We start from the raw sequence: 24344 nt of genomic DNA on the forward strand, positions 1-24344 counted from the left end.
CAACATATAGGACTATTCGCATAGAACCCATAAGCATGCAGGACGCATCCCCCCTCCTTTATGTGCGGAAGCGTTATTGGCACATTGCAGCGGTCGGTAATCACATTGATAAGATTTGTACTTTCTTGCTCCCATGTGGTTGCCTGATGAATGAAAGATCCTGATGGATACAGATGTCCCCTGTGTCCTGATGGCATCTCTGCCCGCTCACTTCACCCTTGAATGAACAGCTCTATGATTCAGCTTTGCAGTCCTCAGCATATGTCAGTCCCTCTACCCTCCCCTGTGGATGTGTGGGAGCTGGGCTGGCTCTACTAGGGGGTGTGATAGCTCACATACCCACATCAGGATCTGCAACTGCACACAAAGCTAGAAGAGCCTGCAAGTACTTCGCATACTGACACCACAGCTGCTGCCCTGGTAAGTTACTATATATATATATATATATATATATATATATATATATATTATTTTTTTATTGTCTGATTTAGAACTAAGTTTGTCAGATGCTGCAGAGCTGAGTTTGTGATTTGGCATACCTCATGGTGATGGATCATACCGTTTTAACAGTAAACCTTCTATGTTATGTGCAGCCTTAAAGAGATCAATAACCGATACAGCTCTGCTAGATCTGCCTAGGCATTGACTTTCTTGTAATAAATAATTCTTTACCAAGAGTTTATTAGGAAATCTAAATTTCTATATAGTCAATGGTCAGTATCAATAGTATAGCTCAACTGTCAGAATCAGGCACATATCTATGTGATATCAGTGTCAGTATGTGTGCATATCCATTATGCTGTATGTGTATATATCGTCATTGTCATACATCATTCATATTAATATTGTCAAAAATCAGGGTCATACTATATACATATACTGAAGGTGCAGTACATGTACATATCCTTAATGGGTTAATGATTTATTATACTATGTGCATTAATTGTGACTGATGGCTTACCGTGTACTGAATGTGTATATGTTTATGTGAATGGTTGTCAGTTATCAGAAATGGTTTAGGTTGTCAATAAAGTTTAATTCAGTTGACTTGCGATAGTGAAAGAGAAAATTTTTTAACAATTATGGTCACAAATTTTAGATACATTGTATCCCTGATGAACCGTATCACATCATACATTGTATCACTATAGCACCTCTAGTATTATTATTGCTTTTTCGTAACATGACGGTACATGGTTTGTGCAATCCACGAAAGACTGCGAGCTACAATAACATTGTAAATCTTCAAAAGTTAATGGGAGGGGGAGGGGGGTAAGAATATAAGAATATGGAAAAGGGGGGAAGGGGAGGAGGAAAGGAGAAGTAGGTATAAATTATTCAGTAGGGTATATAATGTATACATGTTCTCCATGCTGGTAAGCATGGGAGGTCAACTGGGAAAAAAAATAATAGAACCTGCAGTGAACTGCCTTGATCCCCTGCCGTCTCTAATCTGATGGTGCCCGATCCCTACTGATACCTGCGTCCTGGTCACAGTGTTCTCTGGCTTAAAGTGTCACTGTCGTTTAATTTTTTTTTACAGAAATTAATAGTACAGGCGATTTTAAGAAATTTTGTAATTGGGTTTATCATTCGAAAAATGCATTTTTATCATGAAAAAGCAGTTTAAAACTCTCCCCACTGTCATCATTGTTCTCTATGGAGAGGTGAGGGGTGGAGGGAGATGAGGCACCAAAACAGGATAACAAAGAGTTAATTTACAGCTACATCACCTGGCTATCTCCTCTGAGGTCAGCACTGACCACTCTGACCTCTAAATACCGGCTTTCACACAGTTCTCGGTGTTTAAAGGGGTAGTGCGGCGGTAAACAATTATTCACAGAATAACACACATTACAAAGTTATACAACTTTGTAATGTATGTTATGTCTGTGAATGGCCCCCTTCCCCGTGTCTCCCCACCCCCACCCGTGTACCCGGAAGTGTGGTGCGCTATACATACCTGTCACGTGCCGACTCGTCTCCGATCTTCAGTCAGCGATGTCGTCTTCGGACAGCCGGGCCGAATCCCTCCGAGCGTCCTGAGTGCCGGCTGCCCTCTTCAGCGTCATCAGATGCTCAGCCGCGATTGGCTGAGCACAGTTATGCTCAGCCAATCGCGGCTGAGCAGCCGATGACGCGGTAGAGGGTGGCCGGCACTCAGGACGGACGGAGGGATTCGGCCGAAGATGGCATCGCTGACTGAAGATCGGAGACGAGTCGGCACGTGACAGGCATGTATAGCGCACCACACTTCCGGGTACACGGGTGGGGGTGGGGGGACACAGGGAAGGGGACCATTCACAGACATAACATACATTACAAAGTTGTATAACTTTGTAATGTGTGTTATTATGTGAATAATTGTTTACCGCCGCACTACCCCTTTAATCCTTTGTTCTCTGTTCTCTGCTGCCGACTAATCTCCCTCCTCCCCTCTCCCCTCTCCATAGGTTACACAGGGCCCGACTGAGTCGAGATTTCCTGATAATGAGCAGTGGATGAGAGAGGAGGGAGGGGGTGACCTGGGGAAAGTCTTTTTGAATGTAGATAATGGCATATTTGCCTTATAAACCCAATTACAAAGTTTCTTAAAATCGCCTGGACTTTTGATTTCTGCGAAAAAAAATAAAAAATAAAAATGAAACGACAGTGACACTAAGTGGTGATCGGCCTCAGACAGTGATTGGCTGAGCAGGCACTTCCTTTATTAGAAGCGGTAAGTCTCTAGCAGTAAATGGGTAATTGTGGTTCTCAACAATGACTGGTTACTGAACAGTATGCCTGGGCTTTACCTTTAACAGTTACCTTTTAGTGGCTCCCAGAACTCAGATACTTTCAGGACTTACAATAGAGTAGATTAGAATGTCTTGCAGACAGTCACAAAAAAAAAATCATGCAAACATGTATTAATGGTGGAAGTAGAAATGATCGAACCCGAGCATGCGGCATTTGATTACTAGTGGCTGCAGAAGTTAGATGCAGCCCTAGGGAGCCCTGGAAAACATAGATACAGCCTATAACCTATGACTTTATCTATGTTTTCCAAGCAGCCTTAAGGCTGCATCAAATTTTTCAGCCACTGGTAATACAATGACGGTTTAGTCATCTCTAATTGGAAGGTTACATGACTGAGATTAGCAATTTACCATCAGATGAATAACACTGCAGAGGATAGTTTGGATGATGATGATGCGGACAGGAATAAAACAGAAGATGATACAACAAAGACAAATGCAGGAACTGACCCTAACTCTCCCTAATCTTTCCCTAAACTCTAAACACCACTTAAAGTGACTGTACCACCAGGCCCAGGCGGAAGGCCGACCCACCCTTGGGGTATGATGGGGTTCCATTGATTCTAATGGAGTCACGTCATGGAGGGGCTGGGGTTTCTTCCCACTAAGGGTGGGTCGGCCCGCCTCCAGTGCTTCTGCCTGGGCCTGGTGGTACAGTCACTTTAACCTTACTATCCTCGCAAATTGCCCTTGACTATAAACCTAACAGAGACAACAAGACGGCACTAGGACCCTGAGAAACAAGCTTTGCAAAAACGGGATCTTGCAAGGAAACAAACTGTGCAAGAATCCAATAACTTCCAAAGACAAGTTTCAGGATAGCACTAAAATCCATCCAAAGACGTTTTAATGCCTTTAAAGAATTGGGTAAAATTTGTGTAAATTTAAGGGTTGTATGAAATAATAATAAATAAAAAAAAAACAAATAGCGCCACTCTTGCTCATAACAGACAAAAATACAAAAAATACAACAGCAACCCACAGGTGCAAGATCTTACCGTATATACTCCTACCAGTGTACACTGGGAGGAATATATATACGGTAAGATATTGCACCTGTGGGTTGCTGTTGCACTTTTTGTATGTACTTAAGCCACAAGCAGCGTGCAACCTGCAGTGTGAACAGAGACATAGAGGTGCTGCCAATTTTTTCTTTTACATTTTTTCTTTTTTTACTCTTGCTCATAAAACTGTGTTTGTTATTACAGTATTGGCTTTGACTCAATATAGGACTAGTGGGGGCGCTGTTTCTACATGCCACCATGTTTTTCTGATCTCAATTATTCCCTTTAAAACTTTATTCTCTTATTTGTCCTTATTGTTTTGATTTTCATTGACTGTCTTTATATAGGGATCCAGAACTCTTGGAATGTTTTTGATTTGTATGATGCGTGTATTACAAAGTTCTTTTTGGCTGCAGACATGAGAAGTCTTGGAAGACTTGGGGTTAGACTGAATAACTAATGTCTTGGCAGTCAAAAACTTTTTTTTTCTATTCTAGTAAAAATATTTTGTAAATTATTAGTCATAATAATAACAATAATAACAACAACAACAATAACAATAATAATAAAATACATGAGTTTTTAAATCAATCAGTGTCAGGAAGTTATACAGACTTGTAAATTACTTCTATTTAAATATCTCCAGTCTTCCAGGACTTATCAGCTGCTGTTTGCCCTGCAGGAAGTGGTGTATTTTTTCCAGTATGACAGAGTGCTCTCTGCTGCCACCTCTGTCCAAATCCCCATAGAACACCTCTTCTACTCTGGACAGTTCCTGACATGGACAGAGGTGGCAGCAGAGAGCACTGTGTCAAAATGGAAAGAATACACCACTTCCTGCAGGACATACAGCTGCTGATAAAAACTGGAAGACTTGAGATTTTTAAATTGAAGTTTATTACAAATTTATATAACTTTCTGACACCAGATGATTTGAAAACTTTTTTGTCACCAGAGTACCCCTTTAACTATACTATATGACATGGTAGCTATCTATTGACTGTGGACTAGTGATGTCAGTCTGATCACATGACTCATGATTAGAGATGAGCGAGTCCATCCGAACCCGAACGTTCGGCATTTGATTAGCGGTGGCTGCTGAACTTGGATAAAGCTCTAAGGTTGTCTGGAAAACATGGATACAGCCAATGACTATATCCATGATTTCCACCTAACCTTAGGGCTTTATCCAAGTTCAGCAGCCCCCGCTAATCAAATGCCGAAAGTTCGAGCTCGGATGGACTCCAACATGCTCCAGGTTCGCTCATCTCTACTCATGATGAATGTGTTTCATAATAGAATGAAGACTTGTCATTGAAGGGAAATATTTTTTTAAAGGGAAACTCTTAGAAAAATCCTATCCTGTCGTTATTAGTTATTAGAGTATATCCAGATATCTCCAGATATCCCTTTAAGCGCCAGATAATTACTCGGCAGGGAGGTCAATAACATCCTATTATCTTAATGTGATGACTGTAGCGAATAGAGATGAGCCAACCTGGAGCATGCTCGAGTCGATCAGAACCCGAACTTTCGGCATTTGATTAGCGGTGGCTGCTGAAGTTGGATAAAGCCCTAAGGCTATGTGGAAAACATGGATATAGTCATTGGCTGTATCCATGTTTTCCAGACAACCTTAGAGCTTTATCCAAGTTCAGCAGCCCCAGCTAATCAAATGCCGAAAGTTCGGGTTCGGATGGACTGGAACCCAAACCCGGTTCGCTCATCTCTAATAGCAAACTGTATATACCATAGATTGAGAACATTGTCTGCGTTTCCCCTTTAAATCTGGCTCCCTTATGTATATCATGGCGATCTCCTCCGCTTGGATTCAGTCATTTATAAGAAGGTTTATTAAGGAGACGTTAATGAGCTCTGATAACCGAGAGGTGTTTTATAGAGCGGCACCTGCTTGTGAAATAATGAATATTCAGCCAGTGGATATCGACGCTTCCTGGAAGATGTGGGGAATCAGGTTACGAGTCTGCTGTGATTTATACACAATGCTTCAGCCAGACAGAAGCACAACAACTTGGAGGGTTTCCAGGGGCTTCTTCATTTGCATATGATGATGTCATCATGAGATCACTATGTATTCCAAGACACTGACATCATGACCTAAAACGGAGGATAAGTCACTAAGATTAGTTAATCGGTATTCCAGTAGTGTTGGGGCGGCACAAGTGAAAGTTGCAGGAGGGGGTTGGTTTGGTTCACAATATCCCTTAAAGTGAATGTTGCAGAGGGGGTTGGTTTACAATATCCCTTAAAGTGAATGTTGCAGGAGGGGGTTGGTTTGCTTCACAATATCCCTTAGGCTGGGTTCACACTACGTATATTTTAGTCAGTATTGTGGTCCTCATATTGCAACCAAAACCAGGAGTGGATTAAAAACACAGAAAGGCTCTGTTAACACAATGATGAAATTGAGTGGATGGCCGCCATATAACAGTAAATAACGGCCATAATTTCAATATAACAGCCGTTGTTTTAAAATAACAGCAAATATTTGCCATTAAATGGCGGCCATCCACTCAATTTCAACATTGTGTGAACAGAGCCTTTCTGTGTTTTTAATCCACTCCTGGTTTTGGTTGCAATATTAGGACCACAATACTGACTGAAATATACGTAGTGTGAACCCAGCCTATTAAAGTGAATGTTGCAGGAGGGAGTTGGTTTGGTTGACAATATCCCTTAAAGAGAATGTTGAAGGAGGGGGTTGGTTCAGTTCACAATATCCCTTAAAGTGAATGTTGAAGGAGGGGGTTGGTTTGGTTCACAATATCCCTTAAAGTGAATGTTGCAGGAGGGGTTTGGTTCACAATATCCCTTAAAGTGAATGTTGCAGGAGGGGTTTGGTTTACAATATCCCTTAAAGTAAATGTTGCAGGAGGGGGTTGGTTTGGTTCACAATATCCCTTAAAGTGAATGTTGCAGGAGGGAGTTGGTTTGGTTGACAATATCCCTTAAAGTGAATGTTGCAGGAGGGGGTTGGTTCAGTTCACAATATTCCTTAAAGTGAATGTTGAAGGAGGGGGTTGGTTTACAATATCCCTTAAAGTGAATGTTGCAGGAGGGGGTTGGTTTGGTTCATAATATCCCTTAAAGTGAATGTTGCAGGAGGGGGGTGGTTTGGTTTACAATATCCCTTAAAGTAAATGTTGCCGGAGGGGGTTGATTTGGTTCACAATATTCCTTAAAGTGAATGTTGAAGGAGGGGGTTGATTTGGTTCACAATATCCCTTAAAGTGAATGTTGACCTTTGAACACCATTCTTCTAAAGATAAAGAAATCCAATATTCTGTGCTGAGTAATACAGAGACTAGACAGTCTACAAATGCACTAGATTTATCACAGTGGTTTGTGCCGTTGGCCCCTTTGTCAACAAGTTATACCCCTCCTAAGCTGAGTCATGCTCCTTTGTTGCATATGTAACCACATTTTTGCTGCAAATTAAACCTTTTTAGTAAATCTGCCCCCAGAGCTAAAGAAGCACTCCTGAATTTTATTTTTTCCCATATAATACACACTCACCATCTCTATTCCTGCAGTGTCATCTGTTTCATCCCAGCTCTGTTGCATCCACATATTTTATTTATGCACCTGGGTCATGTGACCTGTGTTCAACCAATTTTGACTTTCAAATTTCCAACTAATAAATAAATCTGCTATCAATCCCATGATGCATCGGCACAGCATCGCTGTATGTCCTGCAGGAAGTGGTGTATTCTTAGCAGTGTGACACAGTGTTCTCTGCTTCCACCTCTGTCCAGAACAGGAGAGGTTTTCTATAGGGATTTGCTACTGCTCTGGACATTTCCTGACATGGAAAGTGGTGGTAGCAGAGAACAATGTGCCACACTGAAAAGAATACACCACTTCCCGCAGGACATACAGCAGCTGGTAAGTACCGGAAGACTTGAGATTTTTAAGAAGTAAATTACAAACCTGCATAATTTTCTGAAACCAGTTGATTTTAAAGAAAAAAGATTTTCACCTGAGTACCCCTTTAAGAAGCATAAATGGTTAGGAGCATTTTCCTAATATATACGCTATGATTCTGATGCTCAATTATTTGCCAGCACTAGGGGCAGATGCTACGGATAACTCCCATTGACTTCAATAGAATATTTATACGGATCGCTCTCTAGTGGAGGCAAGAGGCGGCACAGCCATATCCAATGTATTAGACAAACGCTTTGTACAGCTTGTACTGGTAGATGCCTAAATGGTAGGTGACAAGAGAACAGAGAGGGAAATCTTACTCACCGTGTTTACCTTCCCCTTGGTAGAGTATTAATTGATATAGAAAGGTCTGTTATTTGCTCAGGTTCAATATTACAAAGCTTTTAGGAGAAGCGGGGAGAGATTTAGTAACAAGCGCATAATTGCTTCACCTGCAGAATAAGCACCGCGTGGCGCTGCCAAGATGGACTCGTAATGAGCGCCACGTAATTTTGACTTTTACCAGTTTACGCCTGAGCTCTTCCATTATAGATGCGAATGTTACATTTCACTTGTGTCAAATAATGACTTTACTGTCAAACCAGCCTGGGTTACTGGGTAAAATAAAAAGCTAAATTGGAACAGGACGTAATGTGCGCGGTGCTGTAGTCCCTGCTGGGAGGTGTGCAATAAGGTTAGCAGGTCAGTCATTTAAAGGGAGGCAGCAATGTACAGGGGAATGAACAATGAAATCACAGTATTAACACAATTATTCTAGGCAGATGCTGGAAATGACCCCACGCGTTTCAGGAGATATTTGCATGTTCTATGTTGTTGGTGAAGTTGTTGTAAGTTCTTCTAGTTCTATAAGTTATCATGAGTTGTTTTGGTTCGGGGACATTTCATAGCGCCTCAAAGAAGCTAATCTGGAGGTGTGAGATTGGTGACCGCGGTGGCCGTGTGTCGCTAAAGAGATCAATCTATTCCAAAAACACTGCACAGTGCCACCGTGTTGGAGCCAGCTCTATGTGCATTATGTCGTGATGGAATAAGACACCGAATCACTCCGCTAAAACTTTTGAGCAATTTTAAATATTTTTTAAAAAAATGGAAAATTTTAAAAAGTGGAACTATGATTTTGCTTTGTACTGATTAAGTGCCCCCCCCCCCCCTACATTGGCATTGCTCTTTTCTTAGAAGATTTTCTCAATGATAAACTGACCAAAGGAAGTCCAGCTGCCGGCACTGGCAAAAAGCTAATTTTAAAAAAATTCTATTCCACTGGAAAAATAAAGTAATACATGGCGCCCCCTGGAATGAATGGACTCTTTGTATTCAAACACATTGTTGTGTAAATTCTAGCTGTGCCAAGAGTTAGATGCCCTTTGTATCTGCTAATATATAAGGAACCTGAAAATTTTCTGGAATTCCCAAATTTTGATTGGAGTGAGGACTAACATAGTAACATAGTAACATAGTAAACAAGGTTGAAAGAAGACAAGAGTCCATCAGGTTCAACCTAGGAGAATCCCACTGTGTCGATCCAGGAAGGCGAAAAACCCCCACGGGGCAGAAGACAACCGCCCCACCACATGGAGAAACTCCCCCCCCTCCCCCCCCCCCCCCCCGACTGCAATGGCAACCAGAACAATCCCCGGATCAACGTATCACCAGAAATCTAATGCCCATAACTTGTTATATTATATTGTTCAAGAAAAGTATCAAGTCCTCCCTTGAACTTATTTAATGAATCGGCCATGACAACCTCATGTGGCAGAGAGTTCCACAGTCTTACCACTCGCACAGTGAAGAACCCGCGTCGATGCTGATGATGAAATCTTCTTTCCTCTAGACGTAGAGGATGCCCCCTTGTCATTGTTACAGACCTAGGAGTAAAAAGACCACTACAAAGATCTCTGTACTGTCCATTCATATATTTGTACATTGTGATCAGATCGCCCCTAAGACGTCTTTTTTCTAGCGTAAATAACCCCAAGCTTGATAACCTGTCTTGGTACTGTAACCCACCCATTCCCTTAATGACCTTTGTTGCCCTCCTCTGCACCCGCTCCAGTTCACCTATGTCCTTCTTATATACCGGTGCCCAAAACTGTACACAGTATTCCATATGTGGTCTGACCAGTGATTTATAAAGAGGCAAAACTATGTTCTCATCTTTAGCATCTATACCTCTTTTGATGCATCCCATTATTTTATTAGCCTTGGCAGCTGCTGCCTGGCACTGATCACTAAAGTTGAGTTTACTGTCCACCAATACCCCCAGGTCCTTTTCGGAAGTACTTTTACCCAGTGTTTTATTATTTAGCACATAACTGTACTTATTATTTCTATGGCCCAAATGCATAACCTTACATTTATCCACATTAAACTTCATTTGCCATTTCTCCGCCCAAGCCTCTAGCTTCTCCAAATCCCTCTGTAATATGATATTATCCTCCTCTGTACTGATTACTTTACCCAGTTTAGTATCATCTGCAAAAATGGACCCAACACTGACCCCTGAGGTACCCCACTAGTAACTAAAACCCAATCTGAATATTTTCCATCAATGACCACCCTCTGTTTTCTATCACACAACCAGTTACTTACCCATTTGCATACGTTTTCCCCGAGTCCCAGCATCCTCATTTTGTAGACCAACCTTTCATGCGGCACAGTATCAAATGCCTTTGAAAAGTCCAGATACACAACATCCACAGCCTCCCCCAGGTCCAGTCTATAACTTACCTCTTCATAGAAGCCGATCAGATTAGTCTGACAGGACCGATCCCTCATAAATCCATGCTGGTGCTGCGTCATAAGATTATTTTCATTAAGATACTCTAGTATAGCATCTCTTACAATCCCCTCAAATACTTTACCTACTATAGATGTTAGACTTACGGGCCTGTAGTTTCCAGGATCACTCCTTGACCCCTTCTTGAATATCGGTACCACATTAGCTATGCGCCAGTCCTGTGGAACAATCCCTGTCGTAATAGAATCTTTAAATATTAGGAATAACGGTCTGTCCAACACAGTATTTAATTCTTGCAAAACTCTAGGATGGATACCTTCTGGGCCCGGTGACTTATGGATTTTAATGTTTTTAAGGCGTTTCCCCACTTCTTGTTGTGTTAGGCAGGTGAGATTTATGGGAGGATTAACATTATCCCTAGTCATGTCGTCTGTTATGGGATTCTCCTCTGTGAATACAGTAGAGAAGAATGTATTTAGTAGACTGGCCTTTTCCTCTTCCCCCTCCACCATTACACCCAGATTATTTTTGAGGGGACCAACATTTTCGGTTTTAAGTCTTTTGTTATTTATATAGGTGAAGAACATTTTGGGATTTGTTTTACTTTCTGTGGCTATCCTTCTTTCTGTTGCTATTTTTGCTTCTTTTATTTGCGTTTTACACATTCTATTCTTCAGTCTATAGTTGCTCAATGCTTCCCCACTACCTTCTTGTTTTAGTAGTCTGAATGCTTGTTTCTTATCATTTATTGCACCCCTTACAGCTGAAGTTAACCACATTGGATTTCTCTTATTTCTACTACGTTTATTCCCATATGGTATGTGTAGTTCACACGATTTACCCAGGATGCTCTTAAATATGTCCCATTTCTCTTGTGTACTTTTATTTCTGAAGGCATTGTCCCAGTCTATGTTCCCAAGGTCCTCTCTTAGTTTTTGGAAATTAGCCTTCCTGAAATTTAATGTTTTTGTAGCCCCTCTACTAATAATTTTATTGAAGGATAATTGAAAACTTACTATGTTATGGTCACTATTACCTAGGTGACCCCCCACCTCTATTTTTGATATTCTGTCGGGCCTATTGGTTAAGATCAGGTCCAGAAGGGCCCCCCCTCTTGTTGGTTCCTCTACTAGTTGGGAAAGGTAATTATCTTTTACTATTTCCAAAAACACGCTTCCTTTCCTGGAGCTGCAGGTTTCTGCTTTCCAGTTTATATTTGGGTAGTTAAAGTCCCCCATAATAATGACTTCCCCCTGCTTCGCTGCCACATCTATTTGTCTTATAAGAAGATTTTCTGATTTTTCCACTATACTTGGAGGTTTATAACTCACTCCTATAAGAATTTTATTATTCTTCGTCCCTCCCCTTATTTCTACCCAAAGAGACTCCACATTATCATCACATATATCCTCCCGCAGAATAGGCTTAAGGCATGATTTAACATATAGACAGACCCCTCCCCCTTTCTTATTTTTACGGTCATTTCTGAATAGACTATAACCCTGGATATTAACAGCCCAGTCATAACTCTCATCCAGCCATGTCTCGCTTATCCCCACTATATCATATTTCTCTTCAACCATTATGAGTTCTAATTCCTCAGCTTTATTAGTGAGGCTTCGAGCATTAGTATACATACATTTAATATATTTGTCCATATTCCCTTTCCTCTTGTCACTAGTGACTGTTCTAACCCCTCCCGCCGCTCCACCCCCAGTTCCATAATCTAGGCCCAGCTCTCCATCTACTCTGTCTTTACTTACTATATTGTAGTTGCCCTCCCCCCCGGTCCCTAGTTTAAACACTCCTCCAACCTCTTAGCCATCTTCTCCCCCAGCACGGCTGCACCCTCCCCATTGAGATGCAGCCCGTCTCTACCGTACAGCCTGTAACCGACCGAGAAGTCGGCCCAGTTCTCCATGAACCCAAACCCCTCTATCCTACACCAGCTCTTGAGCCACTTATTTACCTCCCTAATCTCCCGCTGTCTCTCAGGTGTGGCTCGTGGTACAGGTAATATTTCAGAGAATATCACCTTGGAGGTCCTAGTTTTTAGCTTCCTGCCTAAGTCCCTGAAATCGTTTTTAAGGACCCGCCACCTACCTCTAACTTTATCATTGGTGCCAATGTGCACCATGACTGCTGGGTCATCGCCAGCCCCTCCCAGTAATCTGTCAGCCCGATCCGCGATGTGACGAACTCGAGCGCCAGGAAGGCAACACACTGTTCGACGATCCCGGTCTTTGTGACAGATTGCCCTGTCTGTCCCCCTAATAATTGAGTCCCCCACTACCAGTACCTGCCTGGCCTGCCCTGAACTCCTGTTTCCCACCTTACTGGAGCAGACACCCCCCTGGCTTTCAGAGGCAGTGTCCTGCTGCAGCAATGCCACCCCTGAATCAACATCCCCCTCATCCGCCAATTTGGCAAACTTGTTGGGGTGTGCCAGATCAGGACTGGCCTCCCTCACACTCTTCCCTCTACCCCTTTTTCTCACTGTGACCCAACTAGCTGCCTCTTCCTCCTGTACCTCCATGCTATCACACTCTCCCCCATCTACCCCTTGGAGTGCTTGCTCAGTGAGCACCAGACCCCTTTCCAGTTTGCTAATGCATCTCAATCGTTGCAGCTGCTCATTTAGATCCAGGATCTGGGCTTCCAAACCAGCAACATGCACACATCTCCCACAATGGTATGCACCCTCGATCGGTTGATCAAGGATTGCATACATCGCACAAGATGTACATTGGGCCGCATTGTCAAACATGGCGCTCATTTATATGGGGATATTATGTATAAAGAAAGAAAAAACAAACAAGCAACAAAAGCAAACAATGTGTTCAAAAGTAAACAAACAATTTGTTTTCCTCTAAAACTCCCCTAATCTAAAGTCCCAGAATATTAAAGTCCCACACTTGAGACAAAAACACACTTCAGATCTAAAACTCGCACGCTCCAAAACTCGCTCACAATACAATATAAAAGCACTTAGCTTGCAGAGTTTGTTGCTTCTGGCTCCTGTGTTGGAAGAGACTGGAAGGCTTCACACAGATGTAATTTATCAACTCTTAATTAGCAATCAGTCCCCTCCCCCTCCACCTGTGTAACCTCCAGCAAGCTTGTGTATATACAGGCTATAGTAATGTGTCCCAAGTAAACCAGATACAATGTATATAACCCCTAGGAAAATAAATACAGATAAACTAATCTATAGTACCTTGCTATATACTATATGTGTACAGAGATTTGTTATCTATAAACCCAGTAAGGACAGATATCACTCAGTAACAGGTATGTTATATACTCCTTCCCAGAATATTAAAGTCCCACACTTGAGACAAAAACACACTTCAGATCTAAAACTCGCACGCTCCAAAACTCGCTCACAATACAATATAAAAGCACTTAGCTTGCAGAGTTTGTTGCTTCTGGCTCCTGTGTTGGAAGACTAGCCCTCTTACCTGTGTATCCCAGTATCACTCAAAGCCCAAAGCTCCTTGGCCCATGGTTTAAAGACCCAAGACCCTTCATTGTCACGCACCACTTATACAGTACTGCTGTATGTTTGGACCCCATCAGGAAACCTCTACATCCCATATAGCATTGGATTGAGGTGTATTTTGTGATCAATATTTTTTTTTTGCTTTCTAAAAAAGCAACTGGTATACCAAAACAAGAAGAGCTAAAAAGGTTTTCCTCAGTATGGACAAAAAGTAATGAAACTGATTACAATGAATATATCTATATCCTTGAATTGGCCCTTTAATAAGCTGGTCATGTTTTGTAGAACACCAGTTAGACCGGGAGAGAAACACAGAATTATTCTTCCATCTCGAACAGCTTTATAATATGGATACAGAATAGGAGATCGAAAGAGAGTAACTTGGGAGTTATAGCTTGGTGATTCTGTCAAATTGGTCTTCAGAATATGAAATTGATTTTTTATGTGGACTGACACATTGTCAAGTTTTCTTGAACCTGTCAACCAGTGGGGAAGAACAAACATCAGTTATGGAGACTCAGAACTTCATTGTTGGTCCTCAGAGATCTAATGTAATGAGGATATCAGGCTTTACTGTCTAATAATCAAAATATCTAACCAGAAAACTGAAGGAAAAGTCTCAAGGAATTGACTATAAATTACAAAAGCCCCAGGAGATTGGTGGAATCAAGAAGAAGCCTCAAGAGATTGGTGGAATAATGTAGATGTCTCAGGAGATTGATGGAATCAAGGAGAAGCCTCACGAGATTGGTGGAATCAAGCAAAAGCCTTATGAGATTGGTGGAATCAAGGAGAAGCCTCAGGAGATTGGTGGAATAATGTAGATGTCTCAGGAGATTGGTGGAATCAAGGAGAAGCCTCAGGAGATTGGTGGAATAATGTAGATGTCTCAGGAGATTGGTGGAATCAAGGAGAAGCCTCAGGAGATTGGTGGAATAATGTAGATGTCTCAGGAGATTGGTAAAATCAAGAAGAAGCCCCAGGAGATTGGTGGGATCATGAAGAAGTTTTGGCAAATTGGCTGATTCCTGGAGAAGTATGAGGGAATATGTTGAAACATGAAGATATCTCATTGGATTATATGATTAATGGAGTTGCCTCATGGTATTGGTTAAATCATGGAGACGTCTCAAGGAAATAGGCTTAAAGGGGTTATCCAGCGTTACAAAAACATGACCACTTTCTTCCAGAGACAGCACCACTCTTGTCTCCCGTTCAGGTGTGGTTTGCAATTAAGTTCCACTCACTTCAATGGAACTGAATTACAAAACCTGCACCCAAACTGGAGACGAGTGGTGTTGTCTCTGGAAGAAAGTAGACATGTTTTTGTAGTGCTGCATAATCCCTTTAATCATGGAGAAGCTTTAAGACATTGGTTAAATCATGGAGAATCCTCAGTGGATTGGTTGGTAGATAAAGCCTCAAGGATTAGTTGATTCATGAAGAAGCCTCTGGTGATTGGTTGAATCATGGAGGAGCTTCTGGTAATTGGTTTAATCTTAAAGCCTCAAGGAATTGGTTGCTTTTTGGTAAAGCCTCTGATCATTGGTTAAATCATGGGAAAACCTCAGTGGTTCAGCTGATTCACTTTGAAGCCACAGGGGATTGGTCATAGAAAAGCCTCAGAAGATTGTTTTAATAATGGAAAATCCTTATGGGATTGCTTGAATATTAGAGAAACCTCAGATGATTAAGAAACCTTTCTCAGGATTGATTGAAATATGGAGATGCCTGATTGGAGTAGCTGAAGTAAGGGGTACGAGTCCGTCCGTACAGGTGATCCTGAGACGGTAGTCATCAATTCTGAAATATACCTGAATTACTAAGGATCCTATTATACTTACTGATAAATTGCTTAAAGTGTAACTGTCATGTTTTTTTTTTTATTGCAGAAATCAGTAGTATAAGCGATTTTAAGAAACTCTGTAATAGGTTTCATCAGCCAAAAAAGCCTCTTTCTGTACTCAAGAAGCAATCTCCCAGCCTCCCCCCTGACTTCTTATCTGTGCATTATCAGGCAAACACGTCTTCATTACAGACTCTCTCTCCATTGTAAGCCTATGAAGGGGGGAGGGGCTGGGGGAGATGAGGGAGCAGGAAGAGGTGACATGAAGGTCAGCTGTTTGTAGACTCTCTGGGCACCTAAAACGCTAAATTCAGGTATCAGAAAGGTCAGTGCTTATCTATGAACTTACTGAGAGAAGATTGCAGGGTGTTGTGCTTTGCAGGACTGCTCTGTGCTCAGTCACTCCTAACAGCCCCTCCCCTCTCCATAGCCACATAATGGAGACAGAAATCCTGCTTCATCTGATGTGAGGGGGGAGGCTGGGAGATAGTTTTTTCAGTACAGAAGGAAACTCTTTTAGTACATAAAACCTATTACAGAGCTTCTTAAAATCGCTTGTACTGTTGATATTTAATGTTTTCAGAAAAATGGCCCTGAAATGACAGTTACGCTTAAAATTCTTATTTAGCGAACAACAAGCGATCTTTTCTTTTGGACGGCATTTAGACGAGAAGATAAATATTTATAAAAAGTCATTTATACGATTGTAATGATGAGTGTTTACACTGAAAGACTTGCAAACAATAAATGATTTTGGGGTCGGTCCAAAACTTTTCGTTCGTTGTTTGATCGTTGCTGCATTTACACCAGAAGATTATTGATTAAATTTGAACAATTTAGCGATTTATTGCAGAATAATCGGCCCATGTAAGAGTCCTATTACGCAGAATGATTATCAACTGAAAAGGTTTGCCACCTGATCTGATCACTTTGTTCAGATTTGCTGAAAAACTATTGTTCCTCACTGTCACATTTCCTCCTATTAGGGGATGTGCGACCATCAAAATAATGAAGCAAGGGGCAGCATTGTCAATCAAGGGATCGTTGCAATGGCCCTCCCCAAAAATCCTTCAAATTAGGGGTTGGGCCATGCTAGACAAATTTCTAAGGTACACTAATTATGGGGAATGCACATATAGTGATAATTCCTTCAATTTAGTAGATCAGGCAAGCTCCAATTTCTCTAAAAAAAAAATGTCAAAACTCGTCGTGAGAACTTATCATTATACATGTAATTTCTATATTTACTGCGCCCCCTGCTGGACCCTTCAGGTATAGACCGGGTCATGACATCACTTTTTTTTTTTTTAGAGAAATTGAAGCCTTCCTGATCTTCTAAAATAATTAGTGTACATTAGGAATTTGTCTCTTTGCTTATGTAATAACATATTAAAAAATACATTTTGGCCGGAGTTGTCCTTTAAAACTTGAGAGTTCCAGAGTTGTGTTTACAGCCAGGTACAATGTCAACACAGACATCATTCTGGGCTATGCCTACTGCTGTGGCATCTGTATCTGTTCTATATGATCCATTAGATTACAGACAGTTCCTATCTATCTCTATAATGTATCCATCCATACCTATCTATTATCTATCTGTTTTCCATTTACTTATCCAAATTAATAAAAAACACTCCAGTGCTCCAGTTCAATAGAATGGTTTGCTGTTACCAACCTGGTGTATAGCTGACAATCTGCATTGACCATATTGGTATTCTGCATTCATCGATATATACCCTACCTTAGCTTAACAACAGAGGCGAATTTTATTGATATTGAATAACTGGAGTGTGGGACTTAACAAAGCAATTCCATTATAATGCAACAGATTCCATTTCTCCTATAATCCTGTGACCTGAAACGTCTTTATAAATGACTCTTCAGGGGGCTCGAATGTGACTTGATTTCTAATAAAAACGCAGAGGGATTAGCTGTAGTTCAGCTTATAGAGCACGTCCACCTTCAAAACCTATTTTTATTTTCTTTATTTCTCCATTGCATCTGAAATAAGACATAGAACGAAAATAAGGTTGTGTAAGTCTCCTCCTGTTATGTGTATACAGCTCCTATGCAGGACTATGTGTCTCCATAGTAACAGACTACAAACAAACCCTGTGTAGTCTGATCCTGCACACTGCTCCCTATTTGTTCGTGATGGAGTCTACCTATAGATGATATTACTTGTCACCCAACTTTCCTAGAGACAGATATAGCTACTAGAATGTTAAAATGGGAAATGCTCAGGTATTTGCTACCCTGTGGATACCAGGCCGGCGTTACATAGAATTATTATTGATGACATTTCCTTTCTTCCTTTATGTGATTACATCTGCTGTGTTGCAAGACTGTTCTTTCTAATGAAGTACATGAAGGCGTCCATCATTCATAGTATGCAGGGTATCTGATCTCGCATACACATTACTCATTCACGGCAGGTCTTTCCAATGCATACAAACAACATCAAAGTAACAAATCTGCAGGAAACATAACTCACCTGAATTAATATGATAATTAGGACCAGAGGCGGGGGGATGGGGGCCGCAGGGGTCACCGGCACTGGGGTTAATCTGCATCCTCCTGACAGGGAATAGATTGATCAATAAACCTTGCATGCTGCAGGAATGTCGATGTCGTATTGTGAGGGTCAAGAAGAAAGTTTACTGCTGTTTACAGTGATCATGTATTATATTTCAGGATTGTCCTAAGAGGAAGGCGACATGGTCCTGCGATGGATACTAGCAGCCCTACTTCAAGGTAAGAAATAAAGATTGTCTATCTATCTATCTATCTATCTATCTATCTATCTCCTATCTTTCTCCTATCTATCTATCTATCTATCTATCTATCTATCTATCTATCTATCTATCTATCATCTATCTGTCTATCTATCTATCTCCTATCTATCTATCTATCTCCTATCTATCTATCTATCTATCTATCTATCTATCTATCTATCTATCTATCTATCTATCTATCTATCTATCCATCTATCTATCTATCTATCTATCTATCTATCTATCTATCTATCTATCTACCTATCTAGATACAAAACAAAAAAAAAAATCACGGTGCTTGGTTGTTTGTGGGTGTTAGTGGTCACGCCAGGAGCCAAGGTGTGAACTGCATACAAAGTTAAAAAAAATCTGCAGCACTCGCAGATGCTATACTTCAATTCTGTGGTTTTATTATCCCATGGGCTAAAAGACAAGCACTGTTTCTGTTTGCTCTATGCAAACCGTTTTCACTCACAGCTTGAAAACGGTTTGCATAGAGCAAACAGAAACGTTGCTTGTCTTTTTGCACATGAGATATTAAACCCACGGAATTGAAGTATAGCATCTGCGAGTACAGCAGATTTTTTGAACTTTTTATCTATTTATATGTCATGTATCCTATCTATCTATCTATCTATCTATCTATCTATCTATCTATCTATCTCCTATCTATCTATCTATCTATCTATCTATCTATCTATCTCTCTCCTATCTATCTATCTCTCTCCTATCTATTTATTTATCATTTATCTATCATCTATCTATCTTGCATTTTTAGGCCATGTTCACACATAGTATAACACCAGCTGTTCTGTGACTGCAGTACCGTCCGGGTGATATTAATTTCTGGTGAATTCAAATGCGCCCGCATCCCAATACACGGCTGCACACAATGGAGCGTGCGGCCGGAGCCGCGCGCTCCATTGTGTAAACTGACATGTCAGTTTTTTGTGTAGCTGGATGGAATCCCGGCCGGAGCATATACTATGGGGGACATTTATTAAGTCCGGTGTTTTCTGCACTGGACTTAAAAATATCCCTGCAGCTCTGACAGTACAGAGATTTATGTAGAGGAGCACTGCCTCTACGTTAATCCCGTGTGCACCAGTATGTGCAGCAGGAATCTACACCAGCTCAGAGCTGGCAGAGGTTTCCTGATCATTTTTCTGCGAGAAAAATGATGAATTAAGCGGACCCTGAGACCCCTCCGTTCCGCCCCCTCCACACCCCCTCCCCGCCCCCATGGCGTAGCAGGTGAAAAATGGCCAGATGCGAATATTTATTTGCATCTGGCCGAAAAATACGCCTTTTCAGCTTGATAAATGTCCCCTTATGTGTATACACTCTGGCTGGGATTTCATTCATTCAGATACATTGTATGTTTAGCATAAATCACAGTCGTGATTAATGCTAAACATACGTTGTGTGAACATGGCCACACTTTGTGTGCATTGATTATAACAGCGATGCACCTGGTATTTTTGCCTTTTATTTGTACTTTTCAACCAACAACATGTTAAATGCCAAAACCCCAGATACTACTGACAGCTGTGATACTGACGCTACTGAGATATACCAGGTTTATTATGATCTGATAATTGATCAGCTGAATATTGGCTTGGTCCCCAGCTTGTCCACCATGGCTCCGTGTAAAGTGGTTGATTAGTGGGTGATAATCATGTGACATGAACAATATACCCTCACACTACATCACACTCATAAACCACTTATCTATATATTGATAGGATCATTGTCCAGCCATATCCCCTGGGTAAGCATCACAGTGTGTCAGGATGCAGATTTATTCTTCTTATATTTTACACTCTCCCAATCCATCAGAATTCTATTAGTCACTGTCTGATCAATAGATTTACATGGTTCATTGCTAATGTAATTAGACGTGGCTGGGTCCTATAATAACTATATATATTGGCCACTCCATATGTAATACACTGTAATCCTTGATCTTCACCGCACCACAAGAAGGCGCTTGAGCTCACAGTCTATGTTTCCATCCGAACCTACTTTTTTTTTTTCCTGTTACCATTGTGAGATGAGATGAACACCGTCCGAATTCTGAATGCAGCTTCGGATGTCAATGTGATGTGATTCAGAATCAGCATGACAACAAAAAGTGAAACTACTTTGCTAAAAGTCTTTAAAAACCACCCACTGTTTTGTGTACACAGCTCTCATGCAAATCTATGTGTCCTCGTGGTTATAGAGTATGAACAAAACTGGTGGTTAATTTGATCTTGCATTAATGCAAGGCTGCACAAGCCCTGAACCCAGCAGTTACATATCACTAGGGCTGCTGCATGCAGATACTGAGCTTCCCCTGATGTCTATATCATACATGTTAGCATTAGAATGGAGATTACTAGTGATGAGCGAGCATGCTCGTCCGAGCTTGGTACTCGATTGAGTATTAGGGTACTCGATGGTACTCTTTACTCGGACGAGTATCTCGCAATACTCGAGAAACAAAGAGTCCTGATAAGACTTGACAACCTTTAGGAGTACAATAGTGACTTGAAATACTTGAACACACTTGCAATAGAATAGATAGATACACTTGAGACTATGGCAGATGAGTTGAATACAGGTAGACAATATACTGATAGTTAGCGGTAGTTGAAATAGGCTTTGGTTGTGCTGGGAGGTTTAGTTAGGATACTGACACATCACTGGGCCTATTTAGGCGCAATGGCTCAGCTGGGGCTGTAGACACAAGTCCTGAATCCACAGGAAAGGACATCTGTCTATATGCTATTATGTGGGCACGGAGTAACACGATCATAGCGAGTTCATCTCCACCTAGTAGAAGAGCTAGTTGTCCAGGAGACCAGTCCAGGGACACGCTAGCAAGTTGCAGTAGAGACTCATCCTTTGCACTTAGCTAAACTACTGACTAGAGTTTGTACCTTAGTTATTTCTAGACTCCTTCAGAGGTGGCAGAAATAGAGAAGAAGTCCCCCAGCGTAAATAGGTTAGTCCTGTACAGTTTTAGCTATCAGCTGTGCAGTAGAACAGTGACATCTAGTGGCAGGAGTTGCATACTACAGTCTACAGTCTCAGAGGTTATACACACATATAATACCGACCTATACTTGTTTAGAAAAGACAGTGGATCCCTCTCTGGGACACTGCAAGAATACAGCAGTGCGAACAGTGATTGACAGGTATCCTACTCTCTATGTTATGGGGTGCTGCTATTAACAAGACACTTCCCCAAGAGTAATAACTATTTTAATACTAACATGTATTATATAGACATCAGGGGAGGCTCAGTATCTGCATCCAGCAGCATTAGTGATATGTAAATGTCCTGGGACCCTGCAGTTCCCAACACAGCCACTGGTGGCAGCAGAGGAGCAATGTCAGCCCTTACTGCTGCCAGTAAATGTAAAAAAAAAAAAAATATATATATATATATAAAAAGATAAGTTTAAGTTGTCTTTAAATAAGTTATATAACTTGTAAATAAAAAAGGGCTAGAAGCCAAGCTCTGGACATCAATCATATAGGGCAATCAGGGGTGGGGGAGGAAGGAGGTATGCATGCTGCCATTGGCCACACCTCCTTGACACTTAATATAAATATAGAGCATGAAGTTGCTGAGACATGTAGCATGACAAAGGATCTCAAGGCTTGTAGTAATACTATATATCAGTCATTCCAGTCTTTGCAAAACTACAACTCCCAGCATGAGAGAAGTGCGGGTTTGTTACCACTGCTGCACAGAAGATTCATCTACTAATACGGCCGCTAATAACAGTAATTATTTTTCCCCAGAATGTCTGACCATATCCATAGTCTCGTCTGAGGTGCACATACTTCCTCCATCAGGAGTCTATCTCTCTTACCTGTACAACAATGATTCTTCATATTCTCCACCGCCTGGAGGTCTGGTGCCAGGAATGGTCACCGAGCGGCATGGAGCGTTACAGCAGAGGAAATTCTCATGTATCAATGTGGAGCACAGCAAAACTGGAGAGTATGGCATCCTCTGCCTCTGGAATGGGATGGGACGTGATCCTGACACAACTGTTCAGGACTATGTGGAGATCAAGAAGCTTATGTTCCCTCCTAATTCCCATCTAGTAGGTGAGTGGACATTAGAGCAATGTCGATACATATCTTCTACTGGTGCCGAGTTACAGTCTGTATGGTCCTCCAGAGCTGCACTCACAATTCTGCTGGCTGTTATTGGCCACAGTCAGCAGGTTTTTACCAGACAACCCCCCCCCCCCTTCTCCAGCACCTGAGCTGAACCTCTATAATATATGGAGGAATTAATTTATTCTATATAAGATGATTGTACAGTGTCTGGTGTAATGATGACTATTTCCAACAATGCAAATCTCAAGAAAAACACGCTGAATATGCAGGGAATTATGAGAATTTTTATAACTGAAACCTGCATAACCATGAGCAGCTCAGGAGTGTAATAGAGATTGTATCTCAGGATAAGTAATGTAATGTATGTACATAGTGACCCCACCAGCAGAATAGTGAGTGCAGCTCTGGAGTATAATACAGGATGTAACTCAGGATCAGTACAGGATAAGTAATGTAATGTATGTACATAGTGACCCCACCAGCAGAATAGTGAGTGCAGCTCTGGAGTATAATACAGGATGTAACTCAGGATCAGTACAGGATAAGCAATGTAATGTATGTACACAGTGACCCCACCAGCAGAATAGTGAGTGCAGCTCTGGAGTATAATACAGGATTTAACTCAGGATAAGAAATATTATGTTAATATGTAATTTCTTTTTTTTGTATGTGAATGTACAGAAAGTTTCAGGTTAAAAAATGTTAGCAGTAAACGGCATGGTTTGAATGATCACAAGGCGTCATACTACTGGGAATTGAAGCAGTCAGCTTTCATTTATAGGGAACCCTGCAGCAAACATTTAGTTTCCCTGCTGCGCCAACACAGGGGAAATGAAGCGATACACAGTTCCCTCCAATGGAATCAATAGGCTGCTCACGTTATACTTGGGCTTATTAGGTCGTAGAGAGCAAGAGGCGCATTTTGTAAATGTTTCTACACTGGTTTATATATGAGGATGCATCCAGCTGTGGTGTCTGGGGAGGCCCTGGGGCTCCTCTGCCACATTAGGGGACCTCAGTATTATAGATGGCAGATGCTAGAGGAGGACCTGAGCATTAGATTAGACCTCGAAGTGTAAAAACCCTTCAGTACAATGAAGTCGATTTTGCTTATACCAGTCGACCTGTACATATAATATGTGTATTTATTTACATGGCAGATCACACGTGGCACTTGCAGTGCTTTATGGAAGTCAATACTACCCTGGTTACCTGCAAGATACAGTATGTGACACAGGAGAAGCGTGTGAAAATGGAGTTTGTGCCTCATTTATATTACTCAAGGTGAGTGTGTATGTGCAGCAGCTTACACCATGTCATATGATACTATAATTACCCCTGATTGGCCGGGTTCACATCGTATGAAACAGGCCATTCTGTGACCCGGCCGTGTCACAGAACAACCGGTGTCAGTGAAGTTCATCCCAGACGGTACTTCAGTACCAGTCAGATGAACTTCATTTGTGCTGAATTGGGATGCGGGCGCATCTGTGAGTGCCCGCATCCCAATTCACTATAGCAGACAATGGAGAGTGTGGCTGGAGCTGCACTCTTCATTGTGTGAGCTGTCAGTGTTGTGCGGCCACTATTCA

The 24344-nt window shown here is 41.4% G+C and overlaps 1 protein-coding gene across 1 annotated transcript in view; it reads left to right on the forward strand.

Moving 5' to 3' along the window:
- Window positions 1-364: 364 nt before the first annotated feature.
- LEPR (leptin receptor) overlaps window positions 365-24344 on the forward strand; it is a 51860-nt gene continuing 27880 nt past the window's right edge. The window contains exons 1-4 of the mRNA XM_069981397.1: window positions 365-420; window positions 18551-18610; window positions 22426-22737; window positions 23913-24036. Of these exons, the coding sequence (XP_069837498.1) occupies window positions 18574-18610; window positions 22426-22737; window positions 23913-24036 (473 nt within the window). The 5' untranslated portion in view covers window positions 365-420; window positions 18551-18573. The remainder of the gene's footprint in view (window positions 421-18550; window positions 18611-22425; window positions 22738-23912; window positions 24037-24344) is intronic.

This window comes from Dendropsophus ebraccatus, chromosome 8, assembly GCF_027789765.1.
Source record: "Dendropsophus ebraccatus isolate aDenEbr1 chromosome 8, aDenEbr1.pat, whole genome shotgun sequence".
Lineage (NCBI taxonomy): Eukaryota > Metazoa > Chordata > Amphibia > Anura > Hylidae > Dendropsophus > Dendropsophus ebraccatus.